Genomic DNA, 12,645 nt, shown 5'->3' with positions numbered 1-12,645 from the left:
CTGAGAAAACTAGATGACTTCCATGGTCTACAAAAGCACTAATGCCCCTCTATAGTTGGGGAAAATTTTCCAGTAAAAAGATTTTTAGGAATCAAATTGTAAGGTACAAGAAAAACAATAAAATTCCAAACTTATCCTTAAATAATGCAAAAAATGAAATACAAATAACTAAAAATGTAAGTGCTAATGTAAGTCCCTTTTTAAATGCATACTTAAAATAGCTCTCTTAGAAGATCTATCTATAAATTCTATCTATTCTATCTATAAATAGTAATGCAAGTTTGAAAGTTCATCTCAACAAACATTAATTCTGCACCTATTAAGTGCAAGGTCCCCACAAAAGTGATATTCTGTTGTTTCCTGAATGCACAAAGGCTATGAGAGAGAAATACAATTTCCTTCATATTTTACTGTACTAAGAAGTCTTTAAGTATTGACTAAGAGACAAACTATGCCTGTTGCCTAAGGACCAATCTAACTAGGGTGGGGTTCAGTAGCAGCAGGCTGGCCACTAAGTAAAGAATTCTCTGGCCATGGTGGTGGGAAGACCATGAGGGGGAACACGCAATACCCTAAGAGTCACAGTTTAGAGATAATCTTTAAACCTTAATACAACTACTGCCTGTGAGAACTTTATCTAATGAGAGGACATACTAAAACTGAAACACAGTAATACTGTCATTCTCATAAATGAAACCAGAAAATGAAATTCCAGTTAAATGGGGTTTTTTTATGTAAAGAATGGCTCTCTGGGAGATGGGAGAAGGGTTACTTAGGGAAATTTAGACAATGTCAAAAGGCACAAATACAAAATAATTTTTAAAATAAACATAACAGATAAGGGGGGAAGAAATTATAGTTACATGCTCTTCTCACAGTAAAATAAAGAAATTAAATGAGCAGAAGCACTTAAAAACAAAGAGAAATATCATTTCATGTGAAACTTGGTCAGCTAGCCTTAGAGGGCTCAAGAAAAATACAAGCAAAATATTACCATGAAGGTGCAGATTATGTGTCAATATGCATGGATGGTGGAGGGTAAAGTAAATAAATTTCACAAAAAATTTTGACAAAATTCTCCAACCTTAACATATATTTTGATAGTTGGTGGCTTTGACATGAAAGTGGGCACCTGGGCAGGACAGCCAAAACTATACTATATATGCAAAATCAAAATATGCTCCAAATATGTACATGATTAAACATAAAAGGCAATATCATAAAAAAGTAGAGAAGTAAGGAAGATATATGGAGAGGAGACGTAGGAATCTTTGGATACAGGAATAGGTCATAGACAAACATGGATAGAGAAAATCACAGAAGATAAAATGGGCAATTGTGACCACATAAAATTTTAAAAGTTTTGTACAAACAAAACAAATGAAGGTAAAATTTTAAGGGGAACAGGTAACTAACTGCAACAAATTCCTCTGAAAAAGGTCCCCTTTCCAAGATATATGTGGAACAATATCAAATTACAAGAAAAAAAATCAATTCTCCAATTGATAAATGGTAAAGGGATATAAATAGACAGTTCTCAAAGGAAGAAATCCAATCTATCAATAGCCAAATGAAAAAATGCTTCATGAGAAATGCAAAATAAAGCAACATTGAGGTGCCACCTCACACATCAAAGTGGCAAAAGATGACAAAGAAAATAACAAATGTTGAAGGAGCCATGAGAAAAAAACCACATCAATTAATACAGTGATGATGTAAATTGGTCCAGCTATTCTGGAAAGCAAAAAAATCACTAAATGGTACCTTGTACCAGCAATGCCACTATTAAGACTATGCCCTAAAGAAACCAAGAAAAAGACTCATGTGTCCAAAAATATGAGATCTTTTTGTGGCAGCAAAAAACTGAAAATTAAGGAGTCACTCATCAATTAGGGAACTGCTGAAGAAATTATGATAAATGAATGCAATGGAGTACATTGTGTCTGTAAGAAATGATTAAGGAGGTGACTTCCGAGAAATCTGGGAAGACACGTATGAAGTAATACAAAGTGAAGTGAGCAGGACCAGAAAAACAATTTATACAGTAACACTGTAAAGACAAACAGTTTTGAAAGACTTTGAAAGAACTCTGATAATGTCAATGACCTACCATAATCCCAGTGAATTAATGGTGAAGCAATCTATGCAAATTCTAACAGAAAGGTGACATACTTACGGTGCAGAATGACATAGCCAAGAACAGAACTTATTTTGCTCAACTATGCAAAGGGATGGGTTTTTTTAATTTGCTTATTGAATTGTTTGGGTTTTTTTTTTTACTCTCCACTGTATTTTGCTGTCCTGTTAAGTGACACTATTTATAACTTTCTGTATTTCTCATAATATTTTGAAAATGAACATGTACCTTAACCAGTCCTCATTAATCTTAGGGTTTTCCCTCCAGCACTACTTCCAGTTTATTCTGTATAAATCATACATTGTCCTATGTAATATTTCAAAGGCAAAAGAGAGAGGCTTATAACCAAAAATAACTTGCCCTACAAAACTGATGATAATTCTAATGTGTGTGTGTGTAAAGTTATAGATATATTCTACAGTATAATTCTACAGACCTTTAATGGAATAGAGAACTTGTAAGCATTTCTGATTAAAAGACTTAAGATGAATAGTAACTTTGAAATAAAAAAATAAGAGTTCAGATAATCTTAGAAAGGTGAATATATTTTAGCAACTACATGATGATGCATTCCTAACATTCTAATGGGGAAGAAGAAACAAGTGTCCCTTCAGAACTTTAACATCTTCAAAGAGTACTGAGGGAATTAAAGAATAAAAAACAGATCTGGGGGTGAACTAATTATGTTCTGAAGGTTTGAGGAAGGGAAGACAGGGGAAAAGTTAAAAGAAAAAATAATGTAGCAAAGAGAAAGAACTTTTCATTTCTCATAGTTGGGTTTTGTGAGGCGAGAACACAGAGATAGAAGAAAAAGGGAGGGGAGAGAAGGCATCACATGAAACTCACTCTTATATGGCAGGTAAAAAACTGAGAAAACATACACACACAATTGATGTAGAAATACATTAAACTCAACAAAGCAAATTGGGGAGATGGGTTAAGAGGAAAGATGATACCGGGAGAAAAAAATGGAACATTACTGAGCTGTAAAAAAGTGACACAAAAGAAGATTGCAGAGAATTCTGCGAAGTATGAATTAACTCAGAGGGAAGTGAGCAGAAGCAGAACAATTTATACAGGGATGAAAACACTGCAAAGTAAAATAACCATGTCTGCAGAGGACTTTAGATGAAATATGTTTTACTGAGAGACTCACAGCGCATAAAGAGACAAACATTTTTGCATATAACCACTGTGTGGATCTGTTTTGTTTCACTATGTTTATTTGTGACTCAGGCTTTATTTTGGGTTTTGTTGTTGTTGTTGTTGCTGTTTTTTAATCTCAATTTTTAATTGAAAGTGGAAGGTTGAGGCAGGGAAAGAGAGGACAGTAATAGTGATATCAAAAAAAAAAAAAGAAAACCACTGGGGGAAAAAATACATTTTAATGCACTGAAGAGAGCAAAAAGTTCAGAAGGAAACACAGAAAAGCAGGACAATTTTGAAAGTAATATGCTAAATTTACTACACACACACACACACACACACATTTAAAGCAAGCAGTAGGAAATAGATTGTTTCATATATTTAATCCTCTTTAAGTGTTCTGTTATACATAAGGAAAAGCTCTTTTGGGGGGTAGGAGGGGGAGAGGCAGTCTTTGAATTCAGAATAGAAAATTTTTTTAAAGGGAGAGAGAAAGGAGGTCCAATGTCCTGAGTATTGAATACCATCAGGATCTGGAATGGATGATAAATTTAGATAACGTGAATCTCAGTGGAAGAAAAACTGTGGAATGATGGCAATAGAGGGAGAATCTGGAGAAGCTGGAAATGGCAATGGGAAGCCAATAAAGCCTATGGTATAAACAGAGGGTGTAGCCAGAAAGATGACAAGCAATGCAGGCTCTTCCAAAGGGAGTCAAGGTCTCAGTGAGTGTGAGAAAATGGAAAGAGTAAAAGAAGAAGAAAAGCTATATGTGGAAAGAAACACAAAGGCATTTAGTTTGCATCACTTATAAACATGACAGTTTACCTTCACATTTTTATCTTTTATAGTTTCATCCAATCTAGTAGCAATAGCAATTGCTTTCTCTTGTCTTGATTCATCTAGGAAATACATCATTTTAGCACCTAGAATCACAAAATGTAAACACATTTAAAAAGAAGCACAAGACACATGATCTTTCTCATTTATTCTATAAATAATGTTGTCCAGATCACCACGAGTCAAGCATTTGTGGCTATTTTGGTGTTCAAGTCCCAACGTTCTTCCCATTAAGTAGGCAGGTACAAATTAAGTTTTTTTACCAATATAATTAAACACAGATTCTACCCTAGACTTCCCTTCTCCTATAGTCTTTAAATAATTGTTTTAGTATTGGTTAAGCAGATATATTCATAAAGAACTCTGAAATAATTTTTAAAATCCCTATCTACATTATTTCAACACATGTAGACCATGTCAGGTATGCTGTAGGGTAATTTTTTTTTTCAGGTATGGGTTGGACTAGATGTCCATCAAGGTCCCTTTCAAATCTAAAATTCATTAGTTCTGTGACCACCAGGCTACCAAGAGACTAAAATAGTGATTTGCTAAGTAGTATCCCAATGACTTTAAAGTTACTATATCTATAAAGGGATAGATTCTAAAACTAAAAAAAATATATCAAGCCTACCTGCAAGTAGATGCTGAATGGAGGTAGCATTATGCTTGAGAAATTCTTCATTAAAACTTTCCAAATCTTTGTTAACAAAGATTTTCTGCATTTCTTGAGTTAGGACTTTGTTCACTATTTCTGGGAGATTACTATGATTAGACACTAAAAAAAAAAGTTTATCATTAACTAAAATATCCTCAGGTTTATCTCAAAACCACACACATACACTCAGTCACATACACACACACACACACACACACACACACACACACACACACACACACACACACACACACACACACACCTCTCTCTCTCTCTCCCTCCCTCCTTCTCTCTCTTTTTCTCCTGTACAATCAGATAACAAAAGCAGTGTTAGACTTAGAATCATCACATATACATATATATGGGTATATACAAGGTAAATACATTATTATTATGAATTTATTGTTATTCTTTAAGAAACACAAAGGGTAACAAAATTAATATAACTGTTTCTCACTTTATAAGTTTGTATTAAAGATACTCAATTTTGAGCTAATAGCAGTATATGCAGTGTGTCCTGGTAGATAGAGAACCAGCCTCTGAGTCATGAAAAATCTCTGAAACATATTGGCTGTGCAACTCTGCACACAGCTTACCCTCCTGGAGCCTGTCCAGTTTTCTATGACCTTAAGTTGCAAAGTTGGTGCTGAACTGTACTAGGAGAGGGAATTCTGTCACCAGGAGTCACTGATATCAATGAAATCACAGGTTTATCTATGCCTCCCCTCCACCCCCGCCACGACCACTATTTTCTATATTCTGGTATTTGGCTCATGGATATATTTTTATTCAACCACAACTATTTCTCTCAAAGAAAAATCTAGGAGTAAGAAAAGTATGGATAGTATTCATTATACTTACCAGATCTAGAGAATTTAATTAAACACTCATGTAGCCATGGGTTATTACGGTTAATAGCAAAAGCCCTTTTCACCGACTGCAACATTAACAAAAATTTTCCTGTATCATAAAATTAAAGAAAATCATTCAGAATATTTCATATTTTGCTATATTTTAATTAAGTAGTCTTTCCTACCCGCCTCCCAGTACTCAGTTTCTTATTTTCTCAAGCATGTAACAAAACTAACTATGGAGGACAAACAAGCAATTTTGAATCAGAAAAAGTTGTCTTGATCCTTTGCTCTGAGTAGCAACTATTTTAACATATAAAAACAATTAAATATAAATTCTTTTTTTTTAAATTTCTTGATCCAAAATTGCCCAACTTGCCAATGTTGGGCAAGTGTTAGAAAAACAATTAAATATAAATTCTTTTTTTTTTAATTTCTTGATCCAAAAAAGCAAATCCATGAATACATTTCCTTAATTATATTAGTAACTAAAATGGGGACAAAACAAACACTTATATTTATCAATCCAAATACAATTTCAAAACAATCAACTTCATTTAGCCCATCTTCCTAAGCTCTTCCCAGTGATGCTACATTTGTTGCATATCTAATTTTCAAGTCAACTGAAACATTCTTTTTTAATCAAATAATCTTAACTTGTCTTTAATGTAAGAGATGATTATTTAAGTAACTCATATTATTATCTTTTTTAAAAACTGTTTGGTTACAGAAAGTATTTGATAGAAACCAAAATGCTTCCTTAAACACTTTGCTCCAACAAGGTATCTCCCATTATGATGTTAAAATTATACAAGATTCCTTGAAAGATACAAGAGAGACAACCCTGCTCAATGACTCTTCAAATATAAATATCAAGAAAGACAACATATGTTCATCAAAAGTTGCACCACTGCTTTGGAGGATGTCCAGCAAAGTCTAAATGGAAAAGGGACTTTGCATAGATTAAACACTCCAAATGTTCCTACTCACAGATAACACCACTTTGACTACATCCAGCACAGCCCTGGAATACTGAAGAGCCTTACTCATTGAAAATCATACTTTGATATCTTTCAGTGAAACTATGATCTCATCAATGGGGATACTATTTTCAATAATGCAGATCACAATCCATCCTATGCAACTCTTGTACATATCATGTCAAATCTGGGGTGGATATTAATAGAGTACTTAGGTCATCCATGGATATTTCTCACTCTAGCTACAAGATCAGTCTTTCTTTTTCCAATCAGGTTTTTCTAATGACATCCTTTGCCACTTCTATTAATAATGTAATGTTTATAATGTTAAGATATGTAATACATGTGCTATATGTTTCCAAATGCAATGCTCAAGCTAACTATTCTCTCTTCAGTTAATTGCCATCAGTTTCTTTAACTTCAACTCTTCAGAAAAGGAGGCAATCCATCAGCCAAGGCTTCGTTTCAGAATAAAGCTTAGGTTCAATTTTTCAAATCTGTACAATTTTCCAAAGGCGATCCAGCCTGCTCCCCATGATGCAATGCTGGGTTCATCTCATCATCCATACAGAGTTTCTTCCTAAGGTGCATGTACAGGCTCAATGGGTTGTCCATTCAGCTATATATCAATATGACAATAGATGCTTCACCCCCTTGGATTTTCCAATGTAATTAGGAAAAACTTATTTGAGAAGTATGAGTCTCAATTAGGCAGTTCTGTTGTAACACTCCAAGGCCTGATGAGATTAGCAGTGTCATCTACAAAGTGGCACTTCTAGAGGACACTACTGGACAAAGGATCCCTCAACAAGGGCTTCATACTGAAAATCCTCCATCACAGTGGTAAACATTCCCTAAAAAGTAATTATCACTAATTCTGACATTACTGGTGCTCATCTAAAGCACTATAATATCTTAATTAAGCAGTTGCGTTGTGATAAACTGCAGCACAGACATGGTTTCCTCTGAAACCACACTGGCAGATAGACTGGCCTAATGTAAAACAATCAAGATAGCTTTTTTTTTCTTAAAATGTGCTGGGAAGAGAGTTTAAGAATAAAAGCTACAAAAAGGATAGTCTTTATATCTCAACATTGTTAATCACATACATATTTTTTAACACAGGACTATAAGACCTAATAGTAATATACATACAGTCTAAAGCTTTTAACAAATGACAGCTGTAAAAATATAATAAATTTGTAAATTGTTCTTCTAACTTCCCCAAAAATTAACAGTGAACAACAGCGTAATCTGATATCCAGATAGATGAACCAGTGTTAATTTGCAAGACTCCTCATATTTAAAGTCTACCAAATCTAGATTAAGTTAGCTCAAATGATCTTGAAAAAAAATTTTTCATATAACATTTGGGGCACAAATCCCAAAGATGGTTGACTGGATTTCTATGCTCCATATTTCCTAATTATCTGAATTCCACACTTCAGTAATTTCCTAAGGATAATAATACAGTTGAACACATACAGGTCCTAAAATGATCTTAATCATAATAGGAAGCATTTCTGTTGCAAAGTAGAATTTGGAAGTAGTGGTAGTATAGACAGGGACCAAGCCCCTTTTTCTGGATGATTAAATGACATCAAATGAGTTCTGATGGTTGTCTGAAGTATCTCTGATATACAAGGAGCAAAATGTCTTAATGTCTTAACCTGAAGGGAATAGTAGGAAGTGCATGAGAGTGGAGTCACTTTACTTTCTGAGTTGGGTGACAGCAGAATATTCCCGAGAATCAATACTGGGGCAGTAACAAGACCTGGCTAATATCCATTAAAAGAGGAGGGATGAGAGAAAAATGCACGTTGGAGGGCAGAGGAATTTCCTCTAAGTTACTGGAGAAAAAAATCATTGAGAATAATCTCTTTTCCTAGGCTTAACAAGTTGGGATTGAGGGGAGGTTATAAAAACACAGATGCTGGCCTGAATAACGGCTAAAAGACCCAAGGACTAGATCCGTAGAACCATAAAGATGACAATGGAAAACTGGGCTGAAGTTTTGCTTCTGAACTCAATAATGATTATTCCTATTACTATGACATCCACTTTAATCAAAAGTTATGAATAAATATGCTACTTCAACATTCTAACAGAAAGGATATACCAGTCATTGATAATTTAGATACAACAAATAATTCATAGCAAACATCCTTATGCCAACTTCAGGGTTCATATGACAACAAATTTCAGTGATGAAGCATCTGATTACATATAGTTTGTGGATAATTTCCATTTTCTAATTCACTTGAAAAGCTAAACTATGGACATTTTTGCTTATTTCTTCACAGTGTTTTTGGGTGACTTTCATTGTCCCTCACTTAGAAGAATTTTTGCCAAAAAAAAATTAAAAAAAAATAAATTCCCAAGCAATGTATTAAAGAGAACTGAAGAAGACAACTGAAGTACTATTCCTAAGTTCAACTGTTCAGGAGAGTCATGGGAACTCATCCAGAGGAGAGTGGCTACTAAGTATTTTGATCAGGTCATATGAAGGAGAATAGTTAAGAGCATTGGTGATGGTTAGCCTTGAGGAAAGATGGTCTGATCTGCCATAATAGCTGTCATCAAATATATTTAAGATTGCCAAGTGAAAGAGATTTATACTATATGGCACCAGAGGTGGAACTAGGACCAGTGGGTGGAAAAGTAGATTTCTGCTCAATATAAGTTAGAAATGTCCAAAAGAAGAATGTGCTCTCTCACAAAACAGTGAGTGCTCCACTGAAGATGTTCAAGTACAGGCTGGATAACCATTCTGGGGTACTGTTGTAAAAAGGAATCATATGACAGGCAATGAGTGATAAAGTGATTGTCACTGCCTAGGGTGTCTCAAATTCAGTTGAATCTGGGACCTCACAGATCTAGATGTTTTCTCCAGTAACACAGATAGCAAGTAACCTGTCCATGAATGCCCATCCTATGAGAATCTCAACCATATTTTCCCATAAGTTTGCCACAAGAGATCTATCCAATGTGCTGGAAGTCTCCTTGTTTTTTGTTTTTGTTTTTTTCCTGGAACTTCTACGATACGAGTGGAACATGCTGGCTCCTCATACCATCATCTCTTCCTATCACACATTTACCTGACAGCATTTTTTACTTGGGTTCTTCTCTGAAGTGTCTCATTGGTTTTATGTAGCAGCTTGCTCACACCTACCATGATAGATAGGTCTCTGCATGATATTAATTTTCAATTCTCCAGTCTTATTCCAATGCCTCATTGTAGTGTGAAGACAACTCTGAGTTCTCAAAGATTACAATTACAAAGTGTAAGCTCTGGGAGGCCCCAGCAGACTATAAACCAGTGAGTATGGCTCTGATACATGAAGTCAAGTTTTTGAGGAATGACCTAACTGTAAGTACAAAAAGCCTCATCACCAGGCTGGTGACACTTGGTAATTAAATTCTTGGCCATGGCAATCCATGAAGTTAAAATGTGAAAATGGATAAAAATGGTAAATTTGTGGTTCCTAAAATAATCAATGATTCAAACTAAAAGAAAAAAGGCTTGAAGTCACCTTACCTTTTCTAAAGTATATTTCAAATGCTAAAAGATGAGTGTCAATGTTATCAGCAACAAGAGTCTTAAGTGGTGTAAGGAACTTGACGGCTTCTTCTAATGGGTTTTCTACCTGTTTTAAAGGGAAAGTCAGTGTCATTTAAAGCACAGCACTAAGGACTGACTTTATGTCCTGTTCTACTCTTCTTAACTCCAGGCATTTCTCTCATGCTCTCTCTTGCCCCATTGAACCCTTCTCTCCAACAAAGAAGTCAAGTCGAGTGACACAGCAGCCACAACTGACAACACATACAACTTTCTGCGTGGAGAGGCCCCCTGGCTTTTTTTTGAAGAAAAGGAAGCGGTTTCATCCAGTTCTCCTGAGCCCATTTTGTGTGTTCTCACTTCAGTTCAGCTACCCTCATCCCCTTCCCCTTTTTCAGTACCATTTCTACTTGCCCATGTAGCACTTGGGGAACTATGAGATGGAGCTCTCCTATTCAAATCCTAATAATCCTTATTCAGAGAACTGATTTACATCAGTTAAGCTTTTCATAAAACTGCTGGCTTAACTTTTTTTCAATGTCTGTTTTTTAAAATCAATTTCCAATTCCAAAATATCAACAGCTTCAATAAATAAACCAATCTGAAATCATCTAAATTGCAACTATATCTGTTCTTTTTAATTTCTGCTTCCACTTTAGTACTGATTTTTGTCTCTGCTCTAATAAAATAACAATAGGTCAAGATAGGTAGCTAACTCAGAAATTATCTCAATATTGAACAAATTATTAGTTATCTGTTAGAATTCAACAAATCAAGAAAACAAACATTTATTAAGCACCTACTCTATTGCCAGATTCTATGCTAAGAGCTGGAGAAATGCAAAAAACATTCCTTTTTCTCAAGAAGCTACCAGTCTCATTAATGGGAGAGACAACAATCAAACAATAACTGTACAAACAAGATAGAGAGAGACAAGATCAATCTGATATAATCTTAGAGGGGAGGCATTAACATCAAGGGGCATCAGGAAAGTTTTCTTGTGGAAAGTGGGATTTTAGCTAGGATCTGAAGGAAATCATGGAAGCCAGAAACAAGAGATCTCCAGGCATGTGAAAATATAGGGAGTCATGAGAGGCAGGGTTAGGTGTGAGGAACAATAAACAGATTATGAGAATAGAATTGGCTGCATTCTTCGTGATATTACTGGGAATTCACCAAGGCAAGAACCTTTAAGTTCTCTTCTTGAAGAAAGTCATCACAGAGTCAAAAAGCTTCTATATAGTTTACAAGCTTTTGGTCTCCCTGATTTCTTGTTTCTGGAACCATATCTTCTACCATCTCCTCCCCTGTGTCTCCCTTTGCACTGAAATTACCACAGATTAAACTATATGACAATTTATTTTGGAGGGTCTTACTAAGTTCTTATTGTAATATCATTACAAATTTCTCTACCACTAACTACAAGAGATATCAGAACATAATCTGTAAAAAAAAAAAAAAAAAGACCTTCATAAAGGTCTTTTTGCAAATGCTTATCATGAATGTTGAAATAACAGATGATCAAATGTTTCCCATGAAATGTTTCTTATTGCCCTTGGATGTATGATAAAGTTAACTCCTTAATATGCTTCTTTAGGGAGAATTTGTGCACCATCTTCCACTTAGCTAAAATTTCCTTTGGCTTCTAATTTCACAGAGTATTTACACTCTTAAAATAACTACAACTTTGTGTAACTGTGAAAATAAGGTTCCCTCAATGTGTACAACACAAAGAAACAGGCCATAATATGCTTAAAGTTTACAAAACACTTGTTCAAAAGCAATTAATTTTTCTTATCAACTGACATTCATTTTTTACCAATATTATTGATGTGAGGACTATGAAGTGACTTCTAAATCAAAGACTAAATTATGTCACTATCAAAACAATCTATTCACCAGAAACATTAGAATAAGAGATATTATTGTTTTAATAAATCTGTCTCACCCTTTCAAGTTTTTCAGGGACTAATTCTTCCTTGGGACCCCTGGTTTCTTCTTCTTCCTCATCTCGTTTTTTCTTCGGATTTTTTTGCTGCCGGTCTCTCTCAGCATGCTTTCTCTCTTCTTCCAATTTAGCTTTTTTCTGGGCTCTTCTCTGCTTGCTGAGCATTTTCTTTAATTCTTTGGCTGAAAGGTTTTCTACAAATACCAAAATGAGCCAAAAATTCTTATTCAAAGTTTCATACAGTGAAACAATATTATTTTGCAGTAGTGTTAATTGAGCTCATGCAAATCACAGGCCTAATTTTCTGTTATCAGGTTTTTGTAAACTATTGATGCTGATTCCTCAGATATGTAATATACAAAACATTTTATGTTTCTGATGCTGAGGAATTACATGATATGTATGCATGAATCCAGCAGGAATAAGACCATACAATATTTAATATTGTTCATATATCAAGAAGTTAATGTGAGATCATACTGCAATAAAACCTACATATATCCAAACCACAGTTCTTTTTCTTTGTCCA

The 12,645-nt window shown here is 34.6% G+C and overlaps 1 protein-coding gene across 4 annotated transcripts in view; it reads right to left on the bottom strand.

Annotated features, from left to right (window-relative positions):
* Positions 1-12,645, bottom strand: part of NAA16 (N-alpha-acetyltransferase 16, NatA auxiliary subunit) — a 98,779-nt gene that overhangs the window by 1,617 nt on the left and 84,517 nt on the right. For 3 of the 4 annotated variants that reach the window (XM_072617106.1, XM_072617105.1, XM_072617107.1), the window contains 5 exons: positions 12,117-12,310; positions 10,148-10,256; positions 5,640-5,738; positions 4,755-4,898; positions 4,112-4,209 (listed from right to left, as the gene is read on the bottom strand). In XM_072617106.1, coding sequence (XP_072473207.1) covers positions 4,112-4,209; positions 4,755-4,898; positions 5,640-5,738; positions 10,148-10,256; positions 12,117-12,310 — 644 coding nt within the window. Of the gene's footprint in view, positions 1-4,111; positions 4,210-4,754; positions 4,899-5,639; positions 5,739-10,147; positions 10,257-12,114; positions 12,311-12,645 lie in introns of those variants that run through there. The other variant, XR_011968804.1, reaches the window with a different exon arrangement.

The sequence above is a fragment of the Notamacropus eugenii genome, chromosome 6, assembly GCF_028372415.1.
Source record: "Notamacropus eugenii isolate mMacEug1 chromosome 6, mMacEug1.pri_v2, whole genome shotgun sequence".
Classification (NCBI taxonomy): domain Eukaryota; kingdom Metazoa; phylum Chordata; class Mammalia; order Diprotodontia; family Macropodidae; genus Notamacropus; species Notamacropus eugenii.
This window is presented reverse-complemented; position numbering and strand designations above follow the sequence as displayed.